General features: G+C 33.1%; 1 protein-coding gene across 1 annotated transcript in view; it reads right to left on the reverse strand.

Annotated features, from left to right (window-relative positions):
- LOC150095056 (ATP-dependent RNA helicase DHX33-like) overlaps positions 1-15930 on the reverse strand; it is a 202020-nt gene that overhangs the window by 90705 nt on the left and 95385 nt on the right. The window contains exons 11-12 of the mRNA XM_090410944.1: positions 4976-5050; positions 1130-1220 (exon numbers count right to left, since the gene is read on the reverse strand). Coding sequence (XP_090267070.1) covers positions 1130-1220; positions 4976-5050 — 166 coding nt within the window. The remainder of the gene's footprint in view (positions 1-1129; positions 1221-4975; positions 5051-15930) is intronic.

The following is a 15930-nucleotide window of genomic DNA, read 5'->3' on the forward strand; positions in this document are numbered from 1 at the left end:
GCATGAAATTTTGTCATGTTGTACCATCATTTTGTATTTTGGTTTAAGCCAATAAGAATACAATTTGGTCGGCTAAATCCCAAATTGCCAGCCCATCCTCGTTCGTTCAGTATCCAGGTAGATACCCAACAGTGTGCACCATGAGAAGATTATGATTTGCACTACAAGTTCAAATCTAATAACAAAAAATGGATGCCACACTTACAAAAATGTTGTTTATACTAAGTATTGTGCAAAATAGGTGGGAGGAAGTTTATGGAAATTTAACTTTGTAGTGGCTTCTCATGGCATTTATCTTCAAAAGCATATTAAAAAAAAAAAAAAAAAAATTAACTGTCAGGCACCAAACAGGTAAGCACAATGCATTAAATGAACTATTTCCTTAATTTCTGTTTATGTATTGGCCATTGTTTCGCAGAACTTTCAAGTTTACTTTGTGTGTACTAGGTCTTGATGTAAAATGTATTTCTCATTTTGGGTTAGGTCAAAAAAAAAAAAAAAAAGTTTGAAAAAATCTGTTTTAGATGATAGAAAAAGAGGTGATCAGATCAGAGATCTGATGAATAAACCAATTTGGAAGACAGAATATTTCCTCATATCAATAAATTATAAATTTAATCAGAGATTGTCTCCAAATATATCTAAGGCTGGAGTGCGATTCTTTTATACAATTCTATGGGATAGGGCTTCATAAATGTGATATCAACGCATCATGAGATTATAAACTATTTTTTTTTTTATTTTTTGATGAATAAAACTCAAAATGGTTTTATTTATTGCTAAAATCTATGAAAAAAGCATATAAATTGTCCATTACTGTCTATGCCAACAACACAAACTTAGTTTGTTCATGAAATGGTTATGAAAGTAAAAGAAGTATGTGAGAAAAGATAGCCTTTAGTATCAGCAGTCTTAGTATCATACTACTTAAATACAATCTCCAACGAACTTGTCTTTTATTAATGCAATGATTAGGATACCTTGTATTTTATTTGGAAATTCATATATGCATGGGAGCTAATATCATAGATATTACTTCCATACATATAATAAAGAAAGCTTTATTTGTGATAGATTCTTCACATTCTAGCAACTTATTATATTGACAAAAATGCAAATTGTTACTTACATCACCAGGTGGCTTGTCTATAAAATCAAAATTTAATACATCATGTATACCAATAGCTAAGAGCTGAAGGATCACACTAGCTAAATTGCACCTACAAAAGAAAAAACAGCAAGATCTAAACTTAAAATTACTTTTACTCATTCAAGGGAAAGAAAAAATAAGCAATAATAACTGTAAAGTTTCTTGGAAATTTTAATTATGATTTACATTCAGTGGCTGAAAAAGCAGATACCCCAAGCTAAACGTAACTCACCAATAACACGTGGCACTAATTATATGTGACAGGTACTAGATCTAAATGGGAAGTGGACTGCCTCTAGGTATCTGCATTAAAGTATCTGTTACAATAGACAAAGGTTATGAGTGATTTTGAATTAGTAGATAACATAAGCAGCAGCAGCAGCAGCAAGAAAGGCCAGTAAAAACATCTTGAATGGCATGATAATCAGAAAACACCAAGTCAATATGTACCATGTAGCAAGAAACAATTGACTGATGTGAGAGCAGATAAAGGATCAAGAGCATTATGAATAAATAATAAGTAATGGGAGACCTCCAAAATATCCTTTAAGGGATGCAGAGAGCAGACTAGTCTTCTGACCTAAAGTCCAATTCTCAACTTCATGTGGTGCATCCCATTAGCAGGTACTTGTGTGAATCAACAAGGATGGGCTGGCAATTTGGGACTTAGCCAAATTGTATTCTGCAATGGCTTAAACCAAAAAGAAATATGATATTACAACATGATCTAGGTTTCACATGGATCATCCTTGGTTTAACACCTAGATCTAGGTGAAATGATGTAGTCAGAAATGCTCTATAAGACAGAAATGTAAGAGATGACAAAAGTGCAGTGCTGATAAGTGATACTTATCTGGAGGAAAATTGTTGATAGGAAATTAGTAATAATATGAAGTTAATCATCTACTGTCACACTGTATCCTGCAAACACTTTGAGCATAAATATCAGGAATGAAGATATGAATTATAAATTGTAATTGATATATTACAAATGATGCAGTACAATGAGACACTGGGAGGGTTACATCAGAATATGCATTCAGATTCATTATTCCAAATGTAGTCAGAGATAATCAATGATGATACCTAACTAGATGAAGAAAACAACAGTGATGTTTCTTTATCATGTAGCTATATCAGAAGGCTGGACAAAGATTGCATGGAATAATGAATCCTGGTCATGTTATTTCATGTATTCAAAAGGATAAGGGTATGGTGGGACTAAAGCGAGTATGATTTCCATATGTTATTGCCTCTCCCCTCCCAGACTTAATATTCTGCCACCAGAGATTGACTTGCTGATGTGAGGATGGTAGAAAGGGGGGATTTATTTAAGAAACTTAGGCCAAAAACACACAGCTAATAAATATCATAAACTGACTCCACAGTCTTATTTGCTTCTGCAGTAGTTCAAACACCCAACCAGATTAACTTGAACTATTGATTTTGACTCATTTGTTGCTGTGATAACCAAGTTATGTATGTAATAGAAAATTAATTTTGTACTTTTCTCTCATCTGTCTCACCTTTCACCAACTTCTCCAATGCTTTTACTACCATTCCCAAGATACTGATTTGGCTATAATTTTTTACTTCTGTCTTGGGTTCTTTATGCAACAGATGGTTTTTATCCTCCTTCCACTCACTTGGGAATGGAATTCCATTGCACATTTTCATAGCACGCAAGCTAACATTTCATCTAATTTCATGGCTGTATTTGCATTGAGATTTTGCAATATCCTAAGTACATGCAATTGATCAACCTTTTTTCCACATCAGTTTCTGTCACTGCATTATCTTCATTGGTATAACAGACTCTTACAAAGTGGTCACTCATTAATGACTATTTCATCTGCATCTGTCACTTCTCTGCCATCCTTCCATAGTAATTCTCCCTTTCACTTTTCATACAGTGAAAGGATTCTTTTGGGATTTCCTTTGGCCATGCTCAACTAATTTTCTTGCCTGTTCTTTGTACTGTTAGTGAGAATGCTGTTAATTTATTTAACAGTATTGATTCACAACACAGAATAATAAGAAAATAATATTTATTAACTTCCAGCATGTTCAGAGCAAAAAATAAATAAATAAATAAAAAAAAAATTGTCACAATACATGAAATAGAAATTTGGTATTACAGTGGGAGTAGTTAAAAAAAAAAAGAAATTGTAACAGACAGCACAAGGAACTAAGGTTTTAATTGCTGTCATCTATTGTTGGATAAAGAGAGAGAGAGAGAAAATGATTATTAATTTGATCTTAAAATAATCTTAATTATTTTCTTATTATTATATGTTGTGAATCAACACCATTAAATAATTAACATGTAGTGCCAACACATAAGTCTTTCTACTCATTTAGTGAGAATGCTTTTTCCCTTTCTCCTGATATACCCTCAACAATTCTTTTTTTCCCTTTCTTTTCCAGCTCCTGCTTAATAATACTACTCATCTATGTAGTATTATAATTTTATAATTGTAATTATAATTATAATATAATTGTAATATTACAGTAGTATTATAATTGTAATTTTGCTGATTTATCCTCCTAACCATGGGTATAAAGTGTGATACTAATTCCTTCAGATATCCCTTAATTATTTTCAATGCATTGCTTCAACTGCCTCTTAAGATTGTCATAATCACCTGCTCTGCAGTTCTATATATATATACTCCTTGTTAATTGAAAATTCCACATGTTTAGCACCCTCACCCCAGTTAAGACTGCATGATCACTCTCCAGATGGAGGCAAAGCAGCTACCTTGGTTATGAACAGATCCTTTTAATGCTATCATCAGAGGATGATAATAACAATTCAAACCTTCAAGCTCCCCCACACATCTTCATTACATGCTGTACCAAATAATCATCTCTAAGTATATAAATACCATTCCTTCCTGCTGTTTTATGGTTAACATCACATGGTTCTTACTTTTTACAAATCAATCAACTGTTTGCATTCTACCTTGTAATTAACTGTTGTCACCACTTATGATGTAATATTCAGACTGAAATATATAGATTTAAATAAATAGTATTACTTATTCCGTATGACTGTCTTATTATTAATTTTAGCAACAGGGAAACAAGATTTAGTTCTGTTCCCATTGAGTGCTTCATTGATCACAGAACTGCCATAATTTTTTTCCTTATATTCTTCTCTGGCCTTGTCATACATTCCTTTTTTTCATCTCACACTCTTTCTTTCTTTCTATCTTTCTCAGCTCTTCCACTCATCTTATGTGTCTGCAATCATTTCACATTTCAGTCAGTGAAGGAGTTTATGTAAACATGCTATTACTTTCAAGATATTCTCTTTTGTCTCCTGATTTTTTTACCACAGTATGTTTATCATTAACAATCTCAGTGACACATTTTGCTGCCTTTAGTGAACATTTCAAAACAGTTCCTACATATCTGTCTCACAAATCTTGCTTTCCTTTTATTTATTTATTTTTTTGTAATGGATACATATCACATGCACTGCACCAAACTCAACCCTAAAACATTTAAATTCATAGTCTTTACTCCATAATAACTGATCACAATTATAAAATATTTTAAATTCACTGAAATTATATGAAATATTGGAAAAAATATAAAATTTTCATATTGTATAACACATTATTTAGTTGCTATTTTATTCATAATAAGTGGATTTTGGAATCCACTGCAAAGATTAAGGAATATTCTATGAGGATATGCTGTAAGATGCTAAAATTAAAAATAATCCTGAAAAATTCATCACAGTGATATTTTTTTCTTAACTATATAATTTATATATTCTCAACAGAACCACAACATTTGCAAGTGTGAAAAGCTTACCTTTGTATTTCAGGGATGCTTTGTTCTTTTAAATTTTCATACTGCTTTTCAGTATAAAGACGATAACAAAATCCACTGCAAAGATTAAGGAATATTCTATGAGGATATGCTGTAAGATGCTAAAATTAAAAATAATCCTGAAAAATTCATCATAAGTGAAAATGTTTTCTTAACTATATTAACAAGCCTATTCTCAAGTCATCACCACATAAATGATGATTCAAGAATAAGCGCAACAATGGAGTTTCACTAGTATATGCTCACTGACAACCACCTCTGGTCCTGAGAACCTATAATTTTAGATGTCAATTTTGTAAAGATTGTGATATATTTAGATGTTATATAGACATCATGCAATTTAGTTAATAAGAATATCCAGTTAATTTTTTTTAATCCACATGCAAATGTGCATGAATTTTAAAATATATGAAAAATATTCACAAGATTGAAGCTGTTCTAAATAAAATAAAAACTTCCTTGGAAGTTTTTATTTTTTTTACATCAATCCCACCCACAAAAGTATGTGAATCTATCATAGACATACTGCTGTTGAAGATCCCTTATCAATGACAAATTCAAAATTAGATAATAACTAACATACTGTCTTCAGCACAATTCATAATACAGCCTGCTACATTTAGCAATCCCTCAAGTGTGTGTTTATAAATTATATCACACACAATAAATACTATATATATATATATATATCCAATATGGTTGCATTATGAAAGCACGAACAAAACACAAACATTAGCAATTCAAATTCAGAATACCATAATTATCAACATATTTTATATATGCAAATAAACCAATGAAATTTTCAATATAAAACTCTTGCTTAGAGATTCGATAGTTTTTATCTCCTCTAAAAACCAGGAGTCAACAACCTTTTTTTTTTTAAGTGACGAGCCATTTTTGAAAAAAAAAAAAAAAAAAAAAAAAAGAGCCAGATCTCAGCTCAAGTTGGGAGGGGGAGAAGAAATGAAAAAGAATGGGAAGGTGTTTTTATTAAAAAATATATCTATTTTTTTAAAAAAATATTTATTAATACTGGAAAAGCATAACAAACATCCACTTAGGTACAAATTAATGTAACTTGCTGCTGTAGTTCTTGAGCAAATCTATCAGCATCCATAAATGGTTTCCCCAATGCTTATAACTACAAAACTAGCAACATTTATTATATAGCTTGATGATGATGCATGAATTCTTTGTTAATGTTATTTTTTGTTGTAACTTATTTACAGCAATTTTTTTTTCTTGGTTCATTGGTCTAGATATGTTTAAATGTATTGTGTTTAGTCAAAAAATGTCTTCTATAACTACATATTAAACACAATAGAAGTCCCGTAGAATTTACCATTTACCACAAATGCATACTACTTAGTCCATTCCTTCCAAAATTCTGCATTTTCTTGTACAATAAAGAGCTAGAACAGATCCTTGAGAAAGTTAATGAAATCAATAAGAACTGAGGACTTCAACTAAATCCTAGCAAGACAAAGATTATAGTTCTCAAAGGAAATAATATAGACATGGAAGTTCCTGAGAAACAAGTATACCTTAATGAGAAGGAATTGTTCGAGTCCCTGGGATCCATTATTAATGTGAAGAATTGCTATTCAGAAGACATCAGAAGAAAATTAGGAACGACTAAAACAACAGTCAAAGACCTGTCTAAAATTTGGAAGGATGAATTTATCTCCAAAGGAAAAAAATTGAGGATTCTGGAGGTGGTGGCTGTTTTTTCAACAGCGACTTATGGATGTGAGACTTAGAACTTAAAGAAGTCTGACAGCAAAAGGATAGCTGCTCTTGAGATGTGGTGTTACAGAAGGCTGTTGAGGATTTCATATGCTGAAAGGTGGTTGAATGAATGAATGAATGCTAGAAAGGATCAGCAGAACTTTAAGGCTTTTTAAAGATACTGATGGAAGAAAACTGAAATATTTGGACACATGGAATGGATGGAAGGAGGACTTCTCAAAACAGTAATAGAAGGTAAAGTTCCTGGAAAAAGAGGAAGGGGTAAACCCTCAATGAGATGGATAGATGGTGTGCCTGAACTTTTGATTAGAGAGTTAAAGCTTCCAGAAGCATGTACAGCAGCCACCTGGCAAGGACTGGTGTGGCAGATCACCAAAAAATGGAGTGACAATACAGCATCTGATGATGTCCAATGAATAGATGGATGGATAGATATTTCCTCATTGTTTAATAACACATCACTTATTAAAAAGTCAAGTGATTTGTAACATGAATTCATGTACTTATCACAAACATTACATACATGTGGATGTTATTCTGTTTCTAACAATTTTATACTCACTACCATCACAACGATTAACCTTTGACACTACCTTGCAGTATGTGTACCCTTCTCATAATACTGTTGGAACGTCCTTCTTGGCTCTATGGTTCGCTATCTTGTTGTAATGTTGTTCTTAATAAAATCAATTAATTGCTGGTTGATTACTAATCAAAATGTAGGGAAATTTATATTTATACTGCGCCACCCTATATTTAGATTAATCTATGTAAAATAGTAGAATCAATCTTCAATTAATTTAGCAGTCTCCTTATCCATACAGGCCGAATTTAATATTTTTCACTTAGGGCTCCCACGAGGTTCGAACTTTTTATGAACGGTGCAATGAAAAAGAATCAGGCACACACACAATATTGAAATCAACAAAACAAAACAAAACATTTAATACAAGGTTATATGACAAATACATAAATTTAACTCCGAAATAAGATAATACAATTAACTTAGTTCTTCAGGTCAAAACATTCATATTAAATTAGACTTCAAATCTTCAGATGCAAAATTCACAGTTCTCTCAATCACAAAGATTGTTCACGCTGATCAATACTACAGAATTTCTTGCTAAATAAATTTGCTGGTATCACTCAGTTACACTCTATATTTAACACTTAGCAAGCACTTATAACATTATTAATCGCAGCAGTTATTGCTTCAAGGGGAATTATTTTCAACTTCTAACTTCGGTTAAATTCAGTGAAACGCCACAGTAAATGTTAGGATATTCGAGACGGAACTATCACTTAAACCTTCACACTGAAATAAAATAAAATAGGACTGTTCTTACCGGGATTAATCCTTAGCACATCAGATTCAACGTGAGCACATTTCAAACTATATTCACTTATTACTCCGATGGAACACTATTCAAAAGAATTCTTCAAGGAGATAACTGAATTATTATTTATCGCGCTACACAATTCTTGACGGGCTTACTATAAGGCAGAATAACTATTCCATGTTTACTACTGTATAACAAATTGAGCTTTGTACAATCCTTCTTTAAAGCGATATAGGAATATGTGGTAATTCTAAAACTTAGTGGATTTATTCTGAATCTTCTATTAATCTTCCGGTCTTTTAGTTATCTCATTACGGCACCAAATTCCTATTACTGCCACCACTGACTTTACTCTCAGCTGCCTAGAAGTTTTCTCCTCGTCTCCGTACACTTCTGAATGCTACTCCCTTGAATTTCCTGCCCTTCAGTCTCTGTTTACTTTTATACCTCCCTTATATGCCTTCTTTCTTCCCACCTCAAACTTGTTCACTCCATCCAACTCATTAATTTCTCTTCTCCCAATTATCGAAGCGCGCGCGTTCTATTTTATTTCTATCTCCATGGCAACAATCAAAACAGAACGTAAACATAAGCATTAGTATTACATATGGTTATACCTTTACACTGAGTAATGAAAAATAATAATAATAATATTATAGTTACTTAATTTCTCTTTCATTTCATTTACAAACAATAATAATAAAATATATGTTGCAGTTTATATAAGGCACATAAAAGTTACATACATAGAATTCCTCATAATATTATTGAAGGAATAAAGTAATAAGATAAATGTTATTTACTACAGAGTTCTTTAAATAGTATAATATACAATAAAATTATATAATTAAATAATAGCTGATAAAATTCAAGGATAATACATGAATAATAAATCTTAAGCAAGGGACTAATAATTAATATTTAAACAAGTCTTGTAGATTATGTTAAATGTGAATGAAGAATAAAAACATACAAAATAATTTCATTCACAGTTTAACAATACACAGGCAAACTCAATTGAGAAATATTTGTGGCATGTGCTTGTTGTGCATACAGTATAAAAGTTAAAAGCCACGTACTACCGACCCCTGCACTAAATCATAATTTAAATATCTTATGAAAATTCACTGCATGTGCCTTCTATTTAAGTTCTCCATTATTAGGTTCATGTTCACTTTCACTGTAAACTTTTGATTGACTACCGTGACTAATTTTGTAACTATCACTCTCACCAGTACTAGTATAATTGTTCTAAATGTCTCGACAAATTCTGCAACATTATCATCAAGAGTAGATTTTACTCTTGCCACAGAAGTCACAGCATAATGATCCAAATCAAGGAAGTTAACAGTTGTTCAATATAGTTCATATAGTAGTTCAATTATAGGTAATTGACAGGATTCAATAGATTATCTCAAGCAAATATGACAGGATTCAATAGATTTCCAATTCAAGCTAACAAAGTGATCATTGAAAACCATTTCCTTTAGTGTTACAGTGATCAGCATTCATTTTAAGCAAATTATGGACTCTACAACCATGTTAGAAATAATTTTAATTGTCCAATGTTTCGACCTTCATATTAAGGTCATCATCTGGAGTATATATATATATATATATACACACACACACATACACAGAGATAAGCTATAAGCTATATTACATTTCACACAGTATGCTAAAGAGACAATGATTTGATCAATAGTTATTCTACTGGTCTAACCTCTAGTGAAAAATTAGATTAAATTAAATTAAAATAAATGAAATAAAATAAAATAACTACATCAAAGCTATATTCTATTTAAGGCAGAATCAGGGAAAATTTTTTTCTATAGATAGGTTTATTACATCAAAAATGATGTCCTAATTTAATATGAGAATTGTTATATTAGATTTAAGGTCCTGGATTACCTATGGTCCTATTTATAATTAACTCTTAGGGGGAAATGTTATGTGGGTATAATATGTGCCTTCTGTATTCTTGGGATTTTTATCATCATCATCAAATTCCTGCCATGTACCCTCAAGGAGTGTACATGATATGATAGTACTACATGAAAAAAATTACATCATTACTAACTTCCTATCTACAATTTTCCTCCAAATCAGTCTGTTACTTGTCAAGACTCCAACATTATCAGATCTTATATTTCTATCGTCTAAGGCACTTTGTACCGTATCAATCCACCTATATCTTTGGTCTTCCTCTGGGTCGTTTTCCTGCCAACATGGCAGAGAACACTTGTTTTGCTAATCTATCTTCGCCCATTCTGTTTAAGTAACCATACCACCTGAGATTAGCTCTGCTAACGCATTCCTGGATGTTGACAATGTCAAGTTCTTTCCTAATATCCTCATTTTTAATATGATATTGCCATTGATGCCATCTGTTCACACCTATAATCTTTCTCAGGACTCTCATATCTGCGGTCTCTAGTCTTTGGTCAAGTGTTTTACTTCTGACCCAGCTCTCAGATCCATAAGTTAAAACTGGTTTGAACACCGTCTTGTACACAGCTAATTTAGTGTTCTGACTAATTTCTCTCTTATTCCATATGAATTTATTCAATTGACTTCCTACCAAACCAGCCTTGCTGATTCTGTTGTCTATTTCTATATTTAATTTACAATCTTCAGTAAAAATCGTGCCTAAGTAGCTGAAATATTTCACTTGTTCCACAGGTTCTCCATTCACAACACAGTTGACATTTTCAATGATTTTGCCTATTTTCATTGTCTTTTTATTGCTGACCTTCATACCATATCTATTACAACAGCTATTCAATTTAGTCAGAGAATCTTGGAGACTTGTAGCGGATTTATTTAGAAGTATAACATCATCTGCATAAAGCAAAGAGCTGACATTAACATCTCCAATTTTGATATCATGTTTAATACCACTTTCCTTCATAATGTGATCCATATAGATAATGAATAACAGAGGGGATAATGTACATCCTTGTCTCACACCAGATTTAACATTAAACCATCTTCCTGTACTTCCTTCAATTCTAACTGCTGACTTACAACTTAAATAAAGACTAAGTATTGCTTGATATAATGCCCCATTGACACCATATAACTGCAGCGTATTGAATAGCTTCTCTCTTGGCACCTTGTCATATGCCTTTTCCAAATCGACAAAACTTAAATATAGATCTGTGTTATATTCCCATGCTTTCTCGACTATATGTCGTAAAGTGAAGATCTGATCCTGACAGCCTCTATTTGGCTTGAATCCAGCTTGTTCTTCACCAAGCTTTTCTTCCACAATTCTTCTCAACTGTTTCTCAAGTATACTTGCATAGATCTTGCCAGGAACACTCAGTAGGGAAATACCTCTGTAATTCTCACATTCAGTTTTATTTCCCTTTTATATATGAGTACTATGAGAGCTCTACTCCAAACATCGGGAATTTGTTACTCTGTCCAGGCTTTCTGAACTATGCAGTGCAGCCACTGTAAGACTCTTATACCACCATACTTCAGCATTTCTGGTTGAATATCATCTACTTCTGCTGCCTTTCCACATTTCAAGCCTTTCATGGCTTTTTCTACTTCAGGAATGGATATGTATTCCTGACTGCATGCCTGGTCAGTGTTTTTTACCACTGTGCTGTCATCACTGCTTGTTTCATTTAGCAGTTTTTCAAAGTAATTACTCCATACTTTAAGGATATCTTTTTCTCCCGTTTTCATGTCACTCACCTTTATCATCTCTAACTCCTTTTACAGCACTCTTTCCTCCATTCCTAAGCTTCTTCAACAACCTCCAGAATATTTTGCCACCTTCTTGATATTTATTTTCTAAATTCTTGCCAAAGTCCTCCCATGACTTTTGTTTTTAGCTAGTTTTACACAGTGTTTAGCATTCTTGCATTTGTCTCTGTATTCTCTAAGAGCACAAGCTGACTTATTTGACAGGAACTTTTGATATGCTTTCTTCTTTTCCTTCACTGCCTCTTTAACTTCCTGTGTCCACCAGGGAGTTCTGATTTTTTTATCCTTACAGACAACCTCACCACATGCCTCTCTGGTAGAATCAATCAATGTTTTCTTCAGAGTTTGCCACTGAATCTCTAAGGTTTCATTCCTGTTCTCAAACTCTTTCATTTTTTCTTCAATAATCTTTGTGTATTTTAGTCTACAGTTCACATCTGAGAGCTGCTCAACTTTTATTCACTTTAAAACTTTCTTACATGTTATTCTTTTCAATATGAAATTCAATTTTATCCTGCTCAAGACTAAATAGTGATCACTTCCAATTTCAAATCCTCTGTACACTCTGGTGTCCTGCACCAGGGAGAAAACATCACTATCAACAATATCATAGTCAATGAGACTTTTCTTATTCCTTGCCTCTTCTCTCCATGTGAATTTGTGCACATTTTTATGTTGAACATGGTGTTAGTAATAACCAGTCCATGTTCTGAGCAGAAATCCAACAGATATTTGCCATTATTATTAGCTTTGCTCTTTTCTCCAAATTTTCCCAAAATATTTCTGTATGTCTCACAATCATTTCCTACTCTGCTATTTAGATCCCCAACAAGGACCAACTTTTCCTTTTTTGTTGTGTCAGTTGCCAATCCTCACCACGAGAAGGTGAGGATTGGACATTAGGTCAGAAGCCCTGGTCGGTTCTCCGCATTCCTTTAAAGGCTATGTGGAGGTCTCCTCTCAGTTATACAGCTTTGATCTCTAAAAATAGTTAATTTCAACAGAAAATTTAAGGTGGGAATAAGAAGGTGTGCAGATTGTTTAAATTTATTTATTTTTTTTACAATTATATTTATCATTTTCATTCTCTACTGCATTTCCTGTACTTCATGCACTTCATCTCTAATGCCAGTATTTCTTTCTGGGTGCTAAGAATTTCTCTGTGAATATAGTTCTTGAATTCTATGTCATTTCCTTCAGGATATCTGTAAGAAAGAAATCTGGAAACAAGGCTGGTCAAAGAACAGCTCCATATTGGAAAATCAGGAATAACTGCTTCAGGCAAGCTACTGATTCCCTTGAAGTTAAAGTAGAATGCACCATCTTGTTGGGACTGAACCAAAGGTTCCATTCTTATTTCATGATGAACTCAAGGTATATGGTAATTACTAATTATAAGTAACGATCATCATAAGTCATGTCTGGTTCATTCTGAAAGAAGCAGAAACCAATCACATTAGTTGATCATGCTGAATAATGTACTTGAAATGCAGTGGTTTGTCATGAATAACTTTAGGGTTCTCAGTTGCTCAGAATCTACAATCATATATGTTTGCAAAAAACCACTTCAATGAAAGTGAGCCTTCATTGGAGTGCAAACCACTAATAATGAACCTAATAATGTTCATTATTAGGCTTAATGGAATGAATAAGAAACAATTAAACACAAGTTTAATGGAACCTATATTTCATTTCAATCAGAGACATTATCAGGGATATAATCTTAAAAACTGTAAAAGCACACATAAAATTAAACTAAAAGTCTAAGTCCTGTGACAGGTGCCTCCACGGGTGCTGTTTACTAGCCTTAGCTGTTAGGTTGGAGCACTAAGAAATAAAAGTTTGCCAAACCTTCGTAAGCTTAATACTACCATATTTATTAAAATTAAGTTGGTTTTTTCAAACTGTGCTGGTTCTAAAAGAATTCTTTCAAGTTTATATTTGTTGTGGTGAAACAAAGTAGTTTTTTCCCACTAACTGGAAATGGAAAAATGGGACATGGTCTGTTATATCTGACTGACCATAGTTATGGTGGTAGGTACAATTTCTTGTGTTCTTCTAGACAGATGTTGGCAGATCTTCTAGTCTGATCATAATATGATAACGTTCCTTGTCATAATATGACAAGGAATTAAATATAGAGAGGGGAGGAGTGGATCTTTGGAAGGGTGAATAAAGACAGCCAGCTTCAGATGAGGTTTGAAAGCAGTGCAGAGATTATATTTTTTAGAGCTCTGCCTATTTTTTCTGAAGTACCCTGGATATAGGGAATAGTAATGGCATTACTGTAGTTGAGAGGGATAGGAGTAACAAATAATTTGTTGATCTTTATGACACTGTAATTGTTAGACAGGTCTAGGTAGAACAGAAGTTGGAGGCTCTCTTCTACCCACTTGCATGGGTGGGTTTTCTGTAAACTAAGAAAGAAAGGCTAACATTGGGAAGACATGTTATTAGGGTATCTAGAAAAGACAAGCTATTATTTTCTTTTTTATAGTAAACTGGATTCTGGGTGCTGACTCTTGAGGTGGAGAAGGTCAATATAGCTAAGCCAGATAGAAGGTTTGAGAATGGTGGTATCTAGGACATGTGTTTCAAAATATCCCATACAGAAATTAGATAGAGAAAGAAAAGCCCATGGTTGTCCTCTCTGGCTGTTTATATGTAGTATCCTTCCAAGTGAAGCAGTCAGTATGTGTGACAAAATTGAAAAAATCAATGATATTCTTATTATTTATGGTGGTGGGTATATTTCTTTGCAGTGGTGGAGGAGGAAGGAGTCTAATGTGTCTGAGCCACATGGCCAAACAGAGAACATATAATCAATATAACTTAGCCAGACAGAAGTTTTGAGAATGGCAATATCTAGGTCAAATTGTTATAGAAATTGGCTACAGGGCTAGAGAAGGCAGAGCTCATGGCTTTTTCCATCTGTTTATACTTGATGTCCTTCCAAGCAAAGTAACGGTACGGATGACAAAATCGAAAAGATCAGTGATATTAGGAGTGGGGGGGAAGTCATTTTTCAGTAAAGCTTAAGTCAGAAAGAGGATATTGGTAAATAAAGAGGCGACATCAAAGATTGTCATGATATCATTATTATTTAAAACAAAATTTTTTGTTAAAAATTTGAAATGAGTGGAATTTTTAATATAAGATGAAGTGTAAATAACTAAGTGGGGTTAAAAATTTGGCTAACTTAAAAGAGGGGGGGGGGAGTCAGCAGCATCCACTATGTGATAGTAAGGGTTATTAAGTTTATGAACTTTAGACAATCTGTATATTGGTTTGCCTAAAATGGGGGAAAAAGAAACAATATATGTTTGTTAACCATTCAGGAGGCAAATATGTGATATTTTTCAGAAGCCTTTTTAATGTTTTCTTCTGAGAATTGGTGGGATCATAATCCAATGGTTTATAAATAGTGCATTATCTGAGCAACACTAGAGCCAATAAGGGTAACATGATACAGGTTAATAAACTGCTAGATTATGATCACACCATCTCGGAAGAAAACACTAGAAAATGTCACATTTTGGCCTCCTGAAATAGATTTAAAAATCTCATTGTTTAGTTCTTTCCTCTCTCCTCTTCCCCCCCAATTTTAGACAACCCAATAGCAGGTTGCCTAAAATTCATAAACACTTAATAACCCCCACTGTCCCACAGTGGATATTACTGGCTGCTCCACCCCTCTTTTAAGTTAGCCAAATCTTTAACTCCACTTTTGTATTTCATCTTGTATTAAAAATTCCTCTCATTTCAAGCCTTTAATGCAAAATTTAGCACTCCAGAATCCAGTTTACTATAGAAAAAGAAAATAATAGCCTGCACTTTTTTAGACACTCTAATAACACATCTTCCCAATGGCATCATTTCTTTCTCTATTTACAGAAAACCCACCCACCCACACAATTAGATAAATACATCCCCCCCCCAACAATATTGTGACATTAAATTCCTTGTCAACAGAGCCTTCAACCTCTGTTCTCTACCTAGACTTCCTTACAGTTGAACTTTCCTTTGTTCACCACACCTCACTGAGTGGTGTCATTGTTGTAAGACTTTGTTGAAAGATAAAATTCTGATACTGGTAATCCCCTTTTTGACCTAAACCCAGCTTGTTTA

This window comes from Typopeltis vanoorti, chromosome 21, assembly GCF_054136105.1.
Source record: "Typopeltis vanoorti isolate ZY-2024b chromosome 21, IOZ_Tvanoo_1.0, whole genome shotgun sequence".
NCBI lineage: Eukaryota > Metazoa > Arthropoda > Arachnida > Uropygi > Thelyphonidae > Typopeltis > Typopeltis vanoorti.